The sequence below is a fragment of the Chenopodium album genome, chromosome 5, assembly GCF_948465745.1.
Source record: "Chenopodium album chromosome 5, dcCheAlbu1.1, whole genome shotgun sequence".
Lineage (NCBI taxonomy): Eukaryota > Viridiplantae > Streptophyta > Magnoliopsida > Caryophyllales > Amaranthaceae > Chenopodium > Chenopodium album.
Genome location: NC_137838.1, coordinates 6347216 through 6360577, shown reverse-complemented (window position 1 = coordinate 6360577; position 13362 = coordinate 6347216). Strand labels below are relative to the sequence as shown.

Genomic DNA, 13362 nt, shown 5'->3' with positions numbered 1-13362 from the left:
TAATAATGATGTTAAAATATTTTGAAAGAATGAAAATTAGATTTTAGTCCAAATGTACAAATAACATGTAATTTAACTACTAATAAACTAAAACGTCTACATTTCAATGCTCTACACTTATCTTTGTCAAAATAATTTTGACAATTTGACCACCGTATTAAAAGTCTCAAGTTTATCAATCAATTTGCTATTAGCGTAGTTGACATAATTTATGAAATTGAATTCTAATCTATTTGATGGCAAACATATGCATTTTAAAAATAAACATTATAAAACCTTACCTTGTTTTAAGGATTCAATGTTGAACACTATTTTAATTGGTCTTTTATTGATTTTTTGGAGGGGTTAGAAAATAGAAACATTAGAAGTCTCTTCTTATGAGAAAAATACCTAATACATCGTATATACTAATGGGAGATAGACAAGTTATTTACCAATTAAAACAATAATATCCAAATCATATGAAACTAACTGACCTTCTTAGTTTGATTTTCGGTAGCTTAGATGTGTTGGATATTCTAATTGTCAAATTGTCATATAATGCAACAAATACCAACGATTATGTGATTATTTTGACGTGGAACTTCTTGAGCACCTTGCACCTTAGGGATGAATAATTATAAGACTGTCTCCTTTAATCATACAAAATATATTTTGGTGTTATGCCGCTATGAAGAGCTAATGCTTCATCTTTGAATGATTTTGTGTTTCCTAGATAAAAAGTACATGCATTGATGACATTGTTGTTGTTATTATCAAATAGGATGATGACATATACCTGTTGTTGCAGAGTTATTTATTACTACGAGTCTACAAATAATGATGTAACACATACACATTATACACTCCATGTTTTGTGTAATTATTTGATTTATCAACACTTGACGGAAAAAGAGATAAATCTTTGTGGTTTATTTGGCATTTAAAACAACTCCTATTATAGTCCTACATATAGAATGCGACAATTGAGCTAGCACATCACGTATATTGGACAATAAGCAAAAGAACATGTTTTTTCTATTTTATCGTTTCGACTATAGCAAAAGCCAAGAGGCACATTCTACAATTTAAAAAGACATGTTCTTGAACAAAATCACATAAATTAAGGATATTAGCTTAACATGAAGTAAACAAAAAGATCCATAGTAAAAAGGAATTCATTAACTTTAACTTTCGGCTCGTTAAAGATAGAAGAAGATTGAAACATTATTCACGAGGCTAGCTTATTGTCTCCCTATTTGTCACCATAAAGCTATAGCATACTTGATTATGTTAATCATAAGTAAGATTTTAAATAATTAAAATGTGCAAGACAAAGAAGCAAATTTAATGGAAAGTTGATATACTAATTAATCTTTACTACTACATGCATGAATATTGCATTAATAATAAAACTTATCAAGACATGATTTTGTTATGAAATTCAAGATTAAAAATCACTTTTATATTAGTTTTAATAATCATGTCTTAGGAAAATGCATCTATGATAACCAACATTATTCACAAATCTACACCTTCCTTTCAAAATGCTCCAATACACATGCATGCATGGGTGGATAGGGTAGTCCATAGTGGAAAAAAAAGTACTTGTATACTAAGGCCTTGTTTGGCAAATGGTTGTTGGCGGTTGGCTGGTTCACTTGGCTTGTTTGACTAGTTGGAATGTTTGGCTGTTTATAATGGCTTTTGAAATTGGTTGTTTAGCTGGCTGTTTATAAAAGTGTTTGGTAAATTAATTGTTGGTTGTTGGCTGTTTATTATATAATTTGTGGGCCAACAAGCCAAAAGCCAGCAAAAAAGCTACTCAAAGCAGTTTTTTCATTTTGGCTTAAAAGCCAGCTTTTTCGCTGACTAAAAAGCCAATTACCAAACATATTTTTTGGCTGTTTGACCACCTAAAAAAGCTATTAAAAAGCCAATTACCAAACATGGCCTAAGTATATATGCATGCACTTTTATTGGATATTGATTTTAGCACACCACTAATTGATTTTGACACACTCCTATGTGAGCAGAACATAGAAAACTATGTTGTTGTATGGAGGTGTCAAAATCAATTCCCACTTTTATTACATGACATAATATGCATTGCCTTTAGATAATTAAATTCTAGCCAAGGCGATTGAAATAGTAAATTTTTATCTGACTTTTTAATCAAAAATTCAATTGACCACTACTTAGGGTCTATTTTGTTCACTTTATTTTCACTTATTTCAGGTGAATAAGTTTAGTTAAGTTCAGTTTAGGTTTAATAAGTTCTGATAAGGGTTACCCAAGTACAAATTACAACTAAAATAAGTTTTAATAAGGTCTAATAAGTTCAGATTAATTCATATAAGTTCAAATCAGTGAAAATCAAGTAAATAGAACATACACAAATATAGGCAATCTTTACTTGAAAAACATTATTATTGCCTTAGGAAACACGTTTACATACATTCATTAACCATTTGTCACATTTTATATTATCATATATATGTACTTCTCCCATAACTTATTTGAGTTATGGATTGGGTTACCCTTATGTAAATTTATCCCAAAAAAAAAAAAAAAAACAAATAAATTTATTGTCCAAACTTATATGAACATAGGTATAGAATATCGTCTCTCTTTAATCTACTAATTAACCTAATTAAATCCACTTTTTAAATCTTAAACAAATATCTTTTCAAGGTTTTTTCCATAATCAAGCAACCAAATATCCCAAGATATTTGTTACATACATACTATGATACTAATAACTATTCCTAAGATAACATTTACTTAATGATTAAAGTAGGAAATATACTTGGACATTAGAGTCTATAATCATTAATTAACGCTCAAGTAACATGGTCCATTCATTCAACCAAAAAAGCCAAAAAAGAATTTATTAATTTATACAAGTAGGTTTTATAATTTTTTTTTTTTTTTTACAAATATTTTTCTTTCTTTTATTATAGATTTAAAAACCTATAAATATAGCCATATAAATCACTATTAAACCTATTAAGCAGTCAATCAAATTTATCTTAAGATTAAGAAAGAGACTTCATTAATTACTCTGTTCTTATCTTTAAAAAGAGACCAATTTGTAGAAGAACATTGGTACCGGTATTTCAGTTAATTATATTTTTACAGAATACAATTAAATCTTCTTCCCTCTTTTTTTCTCTCTCTAAACTTAAACAGGCCGGCAACTAATTTCTCTTTCTCTCTATATTCTGTATATTTTTCCCCAAAATCTCGAAAAAGTTCCCAATTTTCCTATTTTTAAGCAATTATCTAAGAATCAAAAACCCAGAAAATAAATCCTGCAAATTTTTTTGATTTTTTTTGTTGCTAATTATACTGTAATAAATTAAAGACAATTTCTTGCTGTTTGAAGAACCCTTTAGGTGAGGGAAAAGCCAATTTTTTTTGAGATTTTTTGTTTTGTTTTGTTTTGTTTTATTATGGGGGTCATTATTTGACAATTGGGTTTAATGGGTTTGAGTTTTTTTGTTATTTTTCTGCGTTTTTGGAATGCACATAAGGTGTTTGTTTCTGGGTCGCTTTGGGATTTGTGAAATTGTATATAATTTGACATTGGAGTGATGTTTTAGTGATTTACTTCGTAATATGGCTTGTATATGAAGTTTTAATGATGAATATATGTTTCTGGGTATGTTTTTTATAAATATTGAATTGGGTTTGATTGCTTTTGAAACAAATATAAAATTTCAATTATAATAAGATTTATGTATGTTGGTTTAATCGGAATTTATAGGTAAGGAGCATCAATTTTTGTTGTTTGTTGCGCTGGAAGTAATTGGAGAAGAAGATAAGGGTGAGAAAATAGGAATGGTAAGAAGAAAAAGTATGTTGAAGGGAAGAATTTCGAGAATTGGGAGATATGCAATTGCTTCATCAATTACAGATCAATGTATTACATGTACTACATTTAATATCCTTGCTCCAATCTACAAAAGGCTGAGTGATGAGGTTTGTTGATTAGCATTTTATAATATAGTTCTTATTATGAATTATAATGTTCATTATATTGTTGGTGATTGCATTCTCTGTTGGTCTTCTGGTGATTATTGCTGATTTTCGTATTGTTTTCGGGGAGGTAACAGGATCAAGACGGCCGTGAGAGCGATTACAGAGCATTTTGGCTAGCTAGAAATCAAAGGATATTAGATTGGTTGTTGTGTGAGAGATCTACTATTATTTGTCTTCAGGTTGGTGGCATTTTCATGTCCTGTGTTCAATAGTATGCTAATGGTGCATTGCAATTTGTTATTGGTCTATTGGGGTGCTAATACTTGTGATTTCTATGTGCTGTGTTTAGGAGTTTTGGGTTGGTAATGAAGAACTTGTCAGTATGTATGAAAAGCGGCTTGGTGATGCTGGTTACAATAATTTCCAGCTAGCACGAACGAACAATCGTGGAGACGGTATGCTATTGCTCTTTTAATTCACATTGTTGGCTGTCAAACATATGCTATTGTTCTATTAATTCACGCTGTTGAATGTCAAACGTTTATTTTGTAGTCGTCCTAGCTAGATAGTTTGCCTTGAATTATGATGATAATGTGATTCTGTATTCTTGTGAGTTATATGGTATAGTACTGTTAATACTGTAATAGTGTGGAGTGAAACTTGTTTCTTGTATTTCTATTTACATGATCATTTCGTTAGATTCTCAACCATCCTGCCTAACGGTCCAAGTTGCTGTTTGGGAAACTGAGAGGTGGAAATAAAAAGACTAAAGGAGTTGGTACTTGGTAGGGAAGAGAAAGGCGGTGGACCGGTGATAAATCACGTTATTCTATTGTTTGGTGAGGTTTGCAACGTCACATTCATGTGGTGTTGCCATTAATAAATTGAAATTAGTTGCATGATTTGGGTATTGTATTCCATATTTCTATTACAGCAGTGGTTGGTGGTAATGTCCAGCTAAAATATAGTCATCAACTGCTGCATAATACAAAATTGTGTTATATCACCACTTTCAATCAACTAGTAAAATAAACAATGACTAATATAGTACTTTGTAGTCCTACTTTAGTATCTATGCTTACGGTGCTGCTAAGCGCAGACAATATAATTTTTGTGTTTTTTTTCCCCTCCTGACTGAGACCCTGTGATGTTTTTTCTGGAAAATGTAGGTCTGCTGACTGCAGTACATCGAGATTATTTTAAAGTTATTAATCACCGAGATTTGCTATTGAATGATATTGGAGATCGTGTTGCTCAGTTACTACATGTTGAATTAGTTAACCCTTTCTATCAAAATCGAAGTACAAATGTCCGACAAGAGATTATCATAGTGAACACTCACTTATTGTTTCCTCATGATTCTAGTCTCTGCCTAGTGAGATTGCACCAAGTATGCTGTATTCAATATGGTTGGCGTGGTTGTTTCTTGACTATTACAAACCTCTAATCATGAAATTACGTAATATTCAGGTTTATGAGATCCTACAAAATGTGGAATCTTACCAGAAAGAATTTAAGCTGAACCCCATGCCTATCCTACTCTGTGGGTAAGCTTCTTACATATGTACTACGTTTTTGCAGCTAAGGATTTGCTGGTTGTTGGTACTACATTGAAGATTGATCACTAAATTGTTTTTGTTGCAGTGATTGGAATGGCAGCAAACGTGGACATGTTTACAAGTTTTTAAGATCTCAAGGGTTTGTCTCATCATATGACACTGCTCATCAGTACACAGATGCTGATGCTCATAAGGTGATCATCACCTAAATTATTTCAAAAATAAATGTATCTTCTCGCATATACAGCTGTAATTAGGGTTCTTCCTTTTCTCATGCTCATTTCTCTTACACAGTGGGTTAGCCATCGCAATCACAGAGGAAACATCTGTGGGGTTGATTTCATATGGCTTCTTAACCCAAACAAGTGTCGGAAGATTCTCAAGACAAGCTGGAATGAGACAGTATTTAGTATGTTCAAGGTTGAATGCCTGCTTCATTTTCTTTATGTATCTTAAATCCTGCTTGTATGTCTGCTAGACTGTAATTGCCTTGATTACCTGTTTCTTATCTTTCTGTTTTAAGAAATTAGTATATTAATGCATTGAAAAGGATTGGGGATAAGAATTGTATATGTTAGCACACTTAGGAAATTCTTTATGGCTAACGAAATTCTTTAAGTTTTGGCTAGTTTGGGATTTTTATTGGAAATTTATGAAATAAACTAGATATTTAAATTTCAAACTTAAAAAGTATTAATCATAATGAAAATCTCTGTCAATATTCTTAAGTTAGTCGTCTGTATATTGAAGGTCTTAGTCAAAATACTTTTTAAATTATTACTTCGTAGGATAGTGTTATAATTTGATGCTTTGACTTTCTTTAATTGATTACGGCATGATTTGATGATTGAATAATATTTTGAAATTCAGAAACCATAATAATCAGTTGCTTATGATGATCAACTTGGTGAACTACTCTGATCTATCGATTTTGCTGCATCTCACTGTAGATCTAGTCATCTGGATTGTCACTGTAATTAATATCAAAAGTATTAATTATCAAATATGAATCTCTTTTTAAGCTTGTAATCAAGGTTGCAGTTTTCATCTATGTATCTAATTGGCAATCTGTTTCTTTACAGTCATTACTTCGGAGAGCTTCATTGACAGCTTATGATGCATTTGCCTTTATAAAGGCTGATAGCGGGGGTGATTATATAACTTACTCGTGTTTCTGTGAGGCTCTTAGACAGGTAATGATAGATTTTCAACATCAAGCTCATTTTTACCCTCTCTGGTACATTTCTAACTGATCTTTCTGCTTTTGCAGCTAAATTTAGCTGGCCAACCTTACGGACTTAGTGAGGAAGAAATGAAAGACTTGTGGGTTCAGGCAGATATTGATGGAAATGGAGTTCTCGATTACAGTGAATTTCAGGTGAAAACAAACTTTACTTTTGCTCACATTGGACTTTGATGTTAATTACTTAATTTAAAAGACCTTGGTGTTGCTAACACATAAAAACCTGATCTGCATTTTAGCAAAGTACAGAGTTACAGACCCATGTAATGGAACTTGTATCATTGTAAATGACTAGAGAGTCGAGACTAATAGTCATTATGAAATCAATCTATCTCCCTTTTTTTTTTTTTTTTTTTTTATGTTCTTATATTGCAAGCTGCTTATTATTGCAGGAAAGAATCTGGAATTCAGAAGACACGGATGATGATGGAAGTGTACATGGCTGTGATGTCAATGACACGGTGCAAGCTATTGGGTTCAGCGTTAAAAATGCAGTTCTCTTCCCCACTGAAGTCGAGAAAGGGATGTGGCCTGAAGACTACTCATTGTCTGACCATGCTCGGCTCACTGTTGTGTTCTCACCTGTACGAATGCCATGCTCTCAGATTTTATGACAAAAACTGCAATAAGAGAGGTTTCAGCTTTCAGCATGAGATTCAATGAGCAAAATACATAAGAGGATTAATGCATAATTAAACACTCATCAACTTTTTGTTGGTGACTGTGATGTGTACGTTCTTAAGCTTAGATTCAACCATAACCTGGTAGACCTCTATTCATGGACAATATATCAGAGGATGAGTAATAGCAGGATCTCATAAGCATGTTTTGTTTTGTAAATGGATTTGACTTTCAATCCCAGGACGGAGAGATCGTCAATGCTAGTGCAATAGGCTCATGCTTGGTCAGTTCAGTTACAGAATTGTGCTGAGATTTCTGATCGAACTGGTGAATGAATACAAGGAAGAACGCGGAAGCATACCGTTTGATGAATAGAGGACAGATGAAGTTGTATACTGTAAATGTGTGTATAATCAGCTCTGCAGCCACTGTAAGATTTTGTAGGTAGCGTGTATAATTCATACCAGATTTTGTTAATATTGCACCAAAAGGCAATGCAATTTTCATTTGGTGATAATTCCTTTGTAGTCCATCTTCTATACAATTAGTTTGTGCCAGTAAAACTCCAACCACTATGGCAGCCACGTATTAGCAATTTAGCATATATCGATATTAAATATAGACATAAAGTACTACTCCGTAACACAATTTTCCTAAAATAATTAATTGCATAATATAAACTTTTTTTTTAATTTAACCTAACCAACTAAATTTTAAGTCAACCTAATATGCACATTTTTTTTCAATTAAAATAGAAAACCATTCTACAATTCAAGTATCTAACCAACAAGAAACGATAGACATTGACATGTAATTATGGTTGCATTGGCAATTTGGCATTAACATTTATTACAAAAAACAGGTACCTTTTTTTTTTCCTTTTAAAAAAAAAATACTCAGTATTAAATAAGCTAACTAAAATTGCTAGCTCATTTAGCTAGGGGTGGTAATTCGGGTCATTAGATCGGGTTCGGGCCAGATTTCGGGTCGATTTTGGGTTATGTTTAGAAACTATCAAAAATAATGTAAAACTTAATGTAATTACGAAATATGAAATTTGGGTCAAATCGGGTAGAATTCGGGTTGTTTAGGTTTCGGGTGAGTTCGAGTTTCTCTCGGTAACTTCGGGTTGAGGTCGGATCGTGTTATTATCTGGTCAGGTCAGGGATCGTCAGCCCTACATTTAGCATGTACAAAGTAATATACAAACCTAATTAATCCATTCTCCCTTCAGACTTCTCCCCTCAACTCACCAACTCCTTCCTCACTTCACAATCCATCATTTCTATCAATCAAAAAATAATCCATGCATTAAGGTTTATTTCTAAATTTCACTCCATTGAAAAGCTATAACGTCTTAATTATTATTATTATTATTATTATTATTATTATTATTATTATTATTATTATTATTATTATTATTATTATTATTATTATTATTATTATTATTATACAACCTACAATAAATTAGTGGGAAGCTGAGATACAATCTGGGCCCCCACTCCTCTAGCTATAGCAAATTCTACCCTAGTGAAGATATAAGCTGCAGCACGAGCCCCAATGTCTTGCGTCGTTGAGAACCTCTGAATCCGCTTCAGTAACGCAACAGCCTCCTTCTCTAATTCCCCAAGCGAAGAAAAGGAGAAGGGAATGAAACCATATCCAATCGCCTGACATCGAGCTTCATTATTATTATTATTATTATTATTATTATTATTATTATTATTATTATTATTATTATTATTATTATTATTATTATTATTTATTTTTTCAAAAGGTATAAAAAATTAAACATTGGGAAATTCTAGTTCCTTAATAGAAGAATTCTTATTACATGTAATTTATAGTACATGTCTACGAACATGGTGTAGATAACATAGATTATTTAGCATAAACACAATTCGTAGTGAATAATTCCATGAATAAGAATCCACATAACAAGAATGGAACATGATCCCAAATCCACTGAACATTCAACCCAAAAGATGAGGAAAATTAGATATTGGAACCATTAGATATTATTCTTATATTACGTACCAAGAACACAATCAACATTCAACACATTATTAATACAACTATGTAAAGTAAGGAAAAGGGCGTTGTCGACTAACCAAAAGCAGAAAGAACGTTAAAAAATAAAAGGACTGAAAAGAGGAAAATTAAAAAATAAAATATTAATACAGTATTTATATTTATAAAATATTTTTTTTTTTTTTAAAGTTTGGTTTATGTACGTACGGGTGAGAGAGATTTGAGATAAGAATCGTCTAGAAAGTAAAAAGATCCATGCAATAACATGCATTATCATCAGTAATCGTCAAAGCCTAAAACTTTAGGATGTGGGGCCCATAATAATAATAATGATATTTCAAAACTAAAATTATACGACTATATTCTTATTCTGTACTCACTCCGTAATATTTTCTCCATTTCAATCTAGTTACTCCGTATTATCAATAATCCTAAAAAAATAAATAAAACCAAAAAAATAAAAATAAATATATAGAGAGAGAAACAGTTGGTGTATACTTAAAATATTGAGAGATTTTTCTGTATGGTTGGCAACACCATGTGGCCAGGGTTATTCGGTCAGGGGTTACTCAAAGTTATTACTCGCTGATTAACCTCTCAAGTAATCCCTAATCGAACCCCTCAGGTAACCTTATTGACAAAGTAACCCCTCAAATATCTCCTGACCGATAACCTCTCAAGTAACCTCTGACCGAACACCTCAATTAATTCCTGACCAAGTAGCTCCTAACCGAACCCCTCGAGTAACCCCTGACCTAGTAACTCAAGAAATAACCTCGATTACACACTCACACGGTATGATCAGCCACATATAAAAATTTGTGTTATATATAACCTATGTTTCTTATTATTTGCAAGATTGCAATAAAGAAATATATATATATATATATATCATAAATGATAACTCTGTGTGACAAAAAAAAATAAGAAATAAAGGTAAGTGTATAGATTATATTTACTTAGTACATATAAAATTGCTCTTATAATTTAGTAAATTCAAATTTCTGTATATACAATGTAAGAAAATAGAGCAACTAATTAAAATAAACTACGGAGTATAATAAAGTACATAATGTTGCTTTAATATTATCTTGTTCTAATTAAAATATTGCAATAATGTTGCTTTAATATTAGGAAATAGTGTTATTATTCTGTTAGAAATCTTTACGTACTTTTTTGTTGGTTTATTTGTTGCGCTTTAAATCAAGAAAGAAGTGTGTAAGTTGGCTGATGTTAGATAGTGGAGTGGCTATATATTGCATGCATGGTTAAACGTCTCTAGTGCGTGGCTTTATCTTTTTTTGCTTTTTCCACGTTCATGTTCACACCACTATACTACACCATAACAGGATAAAGTGTAGTACCATAGAACTATCTAAGGTTGTACTATACATTAAAACTACTCGAAAGTTGATGATTTTTGAAGTAGAAATATCTTATTTTGTGTAATCATGTTAGGTATGTAACCGTTAATATGAATGGTTCAATTCAATTCCCGATTTTTTTTACTTATTATGCATCGTTTATTTAAAGAAAATGTTTAAATTAATGGTTGAATAAGTTTCAATCATATTCAACAAGTTATAGTTAGGATAGCTGGATGAAAAATATCAATTATTTAACTATATGAATTATTTAACTATATGAATTAATTAACATAGAACTCAATGAATAGACTATTTAGAGAAATAAATAGAATATCATTACGCAGTATATCAAATAATTATCATCAAGAATTCAAAATTGCTATGATCATATCTCCTTGAAATAGGTATACCTTCATACACATTATACGCAGGGCCTGTTCTGATTTACTGAATTGAACTGAACTGAACTGATTGGAGCTAAACCAACCGAACTGAATTGAACTGAAATATTTATCAAATAAGGATATTAGGAACTGAATTGAACTGTTTATAAGATAAAGAAATTATGAATTGAACTGAAATTAAACTGAAGAAAACAGATCTGTAATACGAGTAGAAGTTTTTGTTTTTAGCATATGTTAGATTGAATCCATTTACTTTATAAATAAGATTTACACATTAAAAATAAAAATCCAATAATTCATGGGCCAAATACCAAAACCCGAATACACCAAATTCTTAAAAATTTAGGATACCTTGGGCCCGAATTAAAATCCATCAAATGACAGAAAATAGTCAAATCAACAGCAGTCACAATCTTCTTTCTAAGAAGGTCCCACACAAGACACAACCACAGTAAAATATTGGATTAATTATTACAAACAAATATTTAAATAGGAAATTGGGAGGAAAATTCCCTCTAAAACTTCGTCACACTTTCCTTCCAATTAACACGTCATCAATTAGTGGGTCCCAACTCCCAACTCCTGCCACTCTCTTGTATTTCACTATTTTTCCTACCTGTCATCTTCTTATTGGCCAGCTGACTTCTACACCCTCTCTCTCTCTCCTCAATCTTCCTCGTAACGCTCTTTGAATTTCCTATTTTACCCTTTTACAACCTTATACGAATACAGTATAAATCAAAGGGTAATATAACTACGTATAGTGTACTTGTATTACGTATACATTTCTTAAAATGGAAAAACGTATAAATTTATCACAACAACGTACGATTTTTAATTAGTGTTTCTTTAAACACATAATTATTGCTTATTTATTTTGCTATCTTTTTTAATAAAAATTTATTTCTTATAAATTGCGTGCATGTGTCATTTATTCTAATTTCAATTGGAGAAAAAAAAATATACTCCCTCCATTTTTAAAAACCTTGTTTTATTTCTTCACGTGCGGAGTTTTGGGAGAAACTAGCATAGTGCCCGTGCAATGCACGGTTTATATATCAAACTATTAAACCCGTAGGAAAAATAAAAATAAAAACAAAGATAATTCATTTACTATTAAAGGACTTGGTTACTAATGGTCAATAAAAAAAAAATTAAAGGAACGTTATTTGAATAGTATTTTATGTTATTTGAATTTCTTTTAATTTTTTATAATGTTATTTTATTAATTGAAAAATAATTGAATAATACTCCACATGGCTATATAAGAAGTGGACTAATTTATTTATATCTCCCGTTGAGAAAAAACTAAAATTTTCTTATCATACCATCCGCATCAGAAACTACAATCAATCTAATATATACATGTTTTATTTATCTGTCGCACTCATTAAATCTATAAACACAATAATAACCTTATATTTGACCTACCAGAACATATATTTTCCTAAGTTAAGCATTGTGCCAAAAACTATATATTATATAATAGTCATATATATAACCAACAACTGATTAAATATAGTATACAACACAAATACTTCGTATATAAGTATAGATACTGATAATTTTATGTAAATAAAATATACGGAGTATATATTACTAAGATTTATCCCTACCTTAATTATAAAATGGTTAACAAAACTCTTATAATAGTGCATGGACATTTATATATCTAAAAATGTTCTTTTTACATATATTTTCCCCCATTTAATTTTAAAAACCTTAAAATTGTCTCTTGAATTCGCTAAATTGATTTAAAAGGTTATGTTTATTTTAATATTTAAAGTCATTTACTATTTTCATTTCCTTTTGTTTTAATTTTTCTATTTAGAATTTATTAGACTATTAGGTTTCAAGATCAAAGTCAATATCTTTTTACCGTACAATCACTAAATCAAAGTCGCTCAACTAAAGTTTTGGACATTGCATAGCTACACAACATCCAACACATTTAATGATTACATGCAAATAATTTTAATAAAACTACGCATTCGATATAAGTTATTAAACAATTTAACTATATATACATTTTGATAGGTTTATATCTTTCATATTAACAAAAACTTACAAATGTTGTTATTATATTTTGAAAAAAATTTAGACTTTGGAGTTTTGTATAAGATAGATAAATGATAAGTTAATTCCCGCCATATATGCATTGAGTTTTGGGTGTT

General features: G+C 30.7%; 1 protein-coding gene across 2 annotated transcripts; it reads left to right on the top strand.

Annotated features, from left to right (window-relative positions):
- Positions 1-2950: 2950 nt before the first annotated feature.
- On the top strand, positions 2951-7903 carry LOC145631686 (putative calcium-binding protein At1g02270). Of its 2 annotated transcripts, none has more exons than XM_081683833.1 (11): positions 2951-3377; positions 3749-3963; positions 4098-4202; positions 4313-4418; positions 5133-5353; positions 5434-5510; positions 5608-5716; positions 5817-5942; positions 6605-6715; positions 6793-6900; positions 7158-7903. In XM_081683833.1, exons 2-11 carry the CDS (start codon positions 3823-3825, stop codon positions 7377-7379), a joined length of 1326 nt encoding a protein of 441 aa, XP_081539959.1. In that variant the 5' UTR covers positions 2951-3377; positions 3749-3822; the 3' UTR covers positions 7380-7903. The 2 variants fall into 2 exon arrangements, with proteins under 2 accessions (XP_081539959.1, XP_081539958.1); XM_081683832.1 differs by lacking the exon at positions 2951-3377 and adding an exon at positions 3438-3643.
- Positions 7904-13362: the final 5459 nt, after the last annotated feature.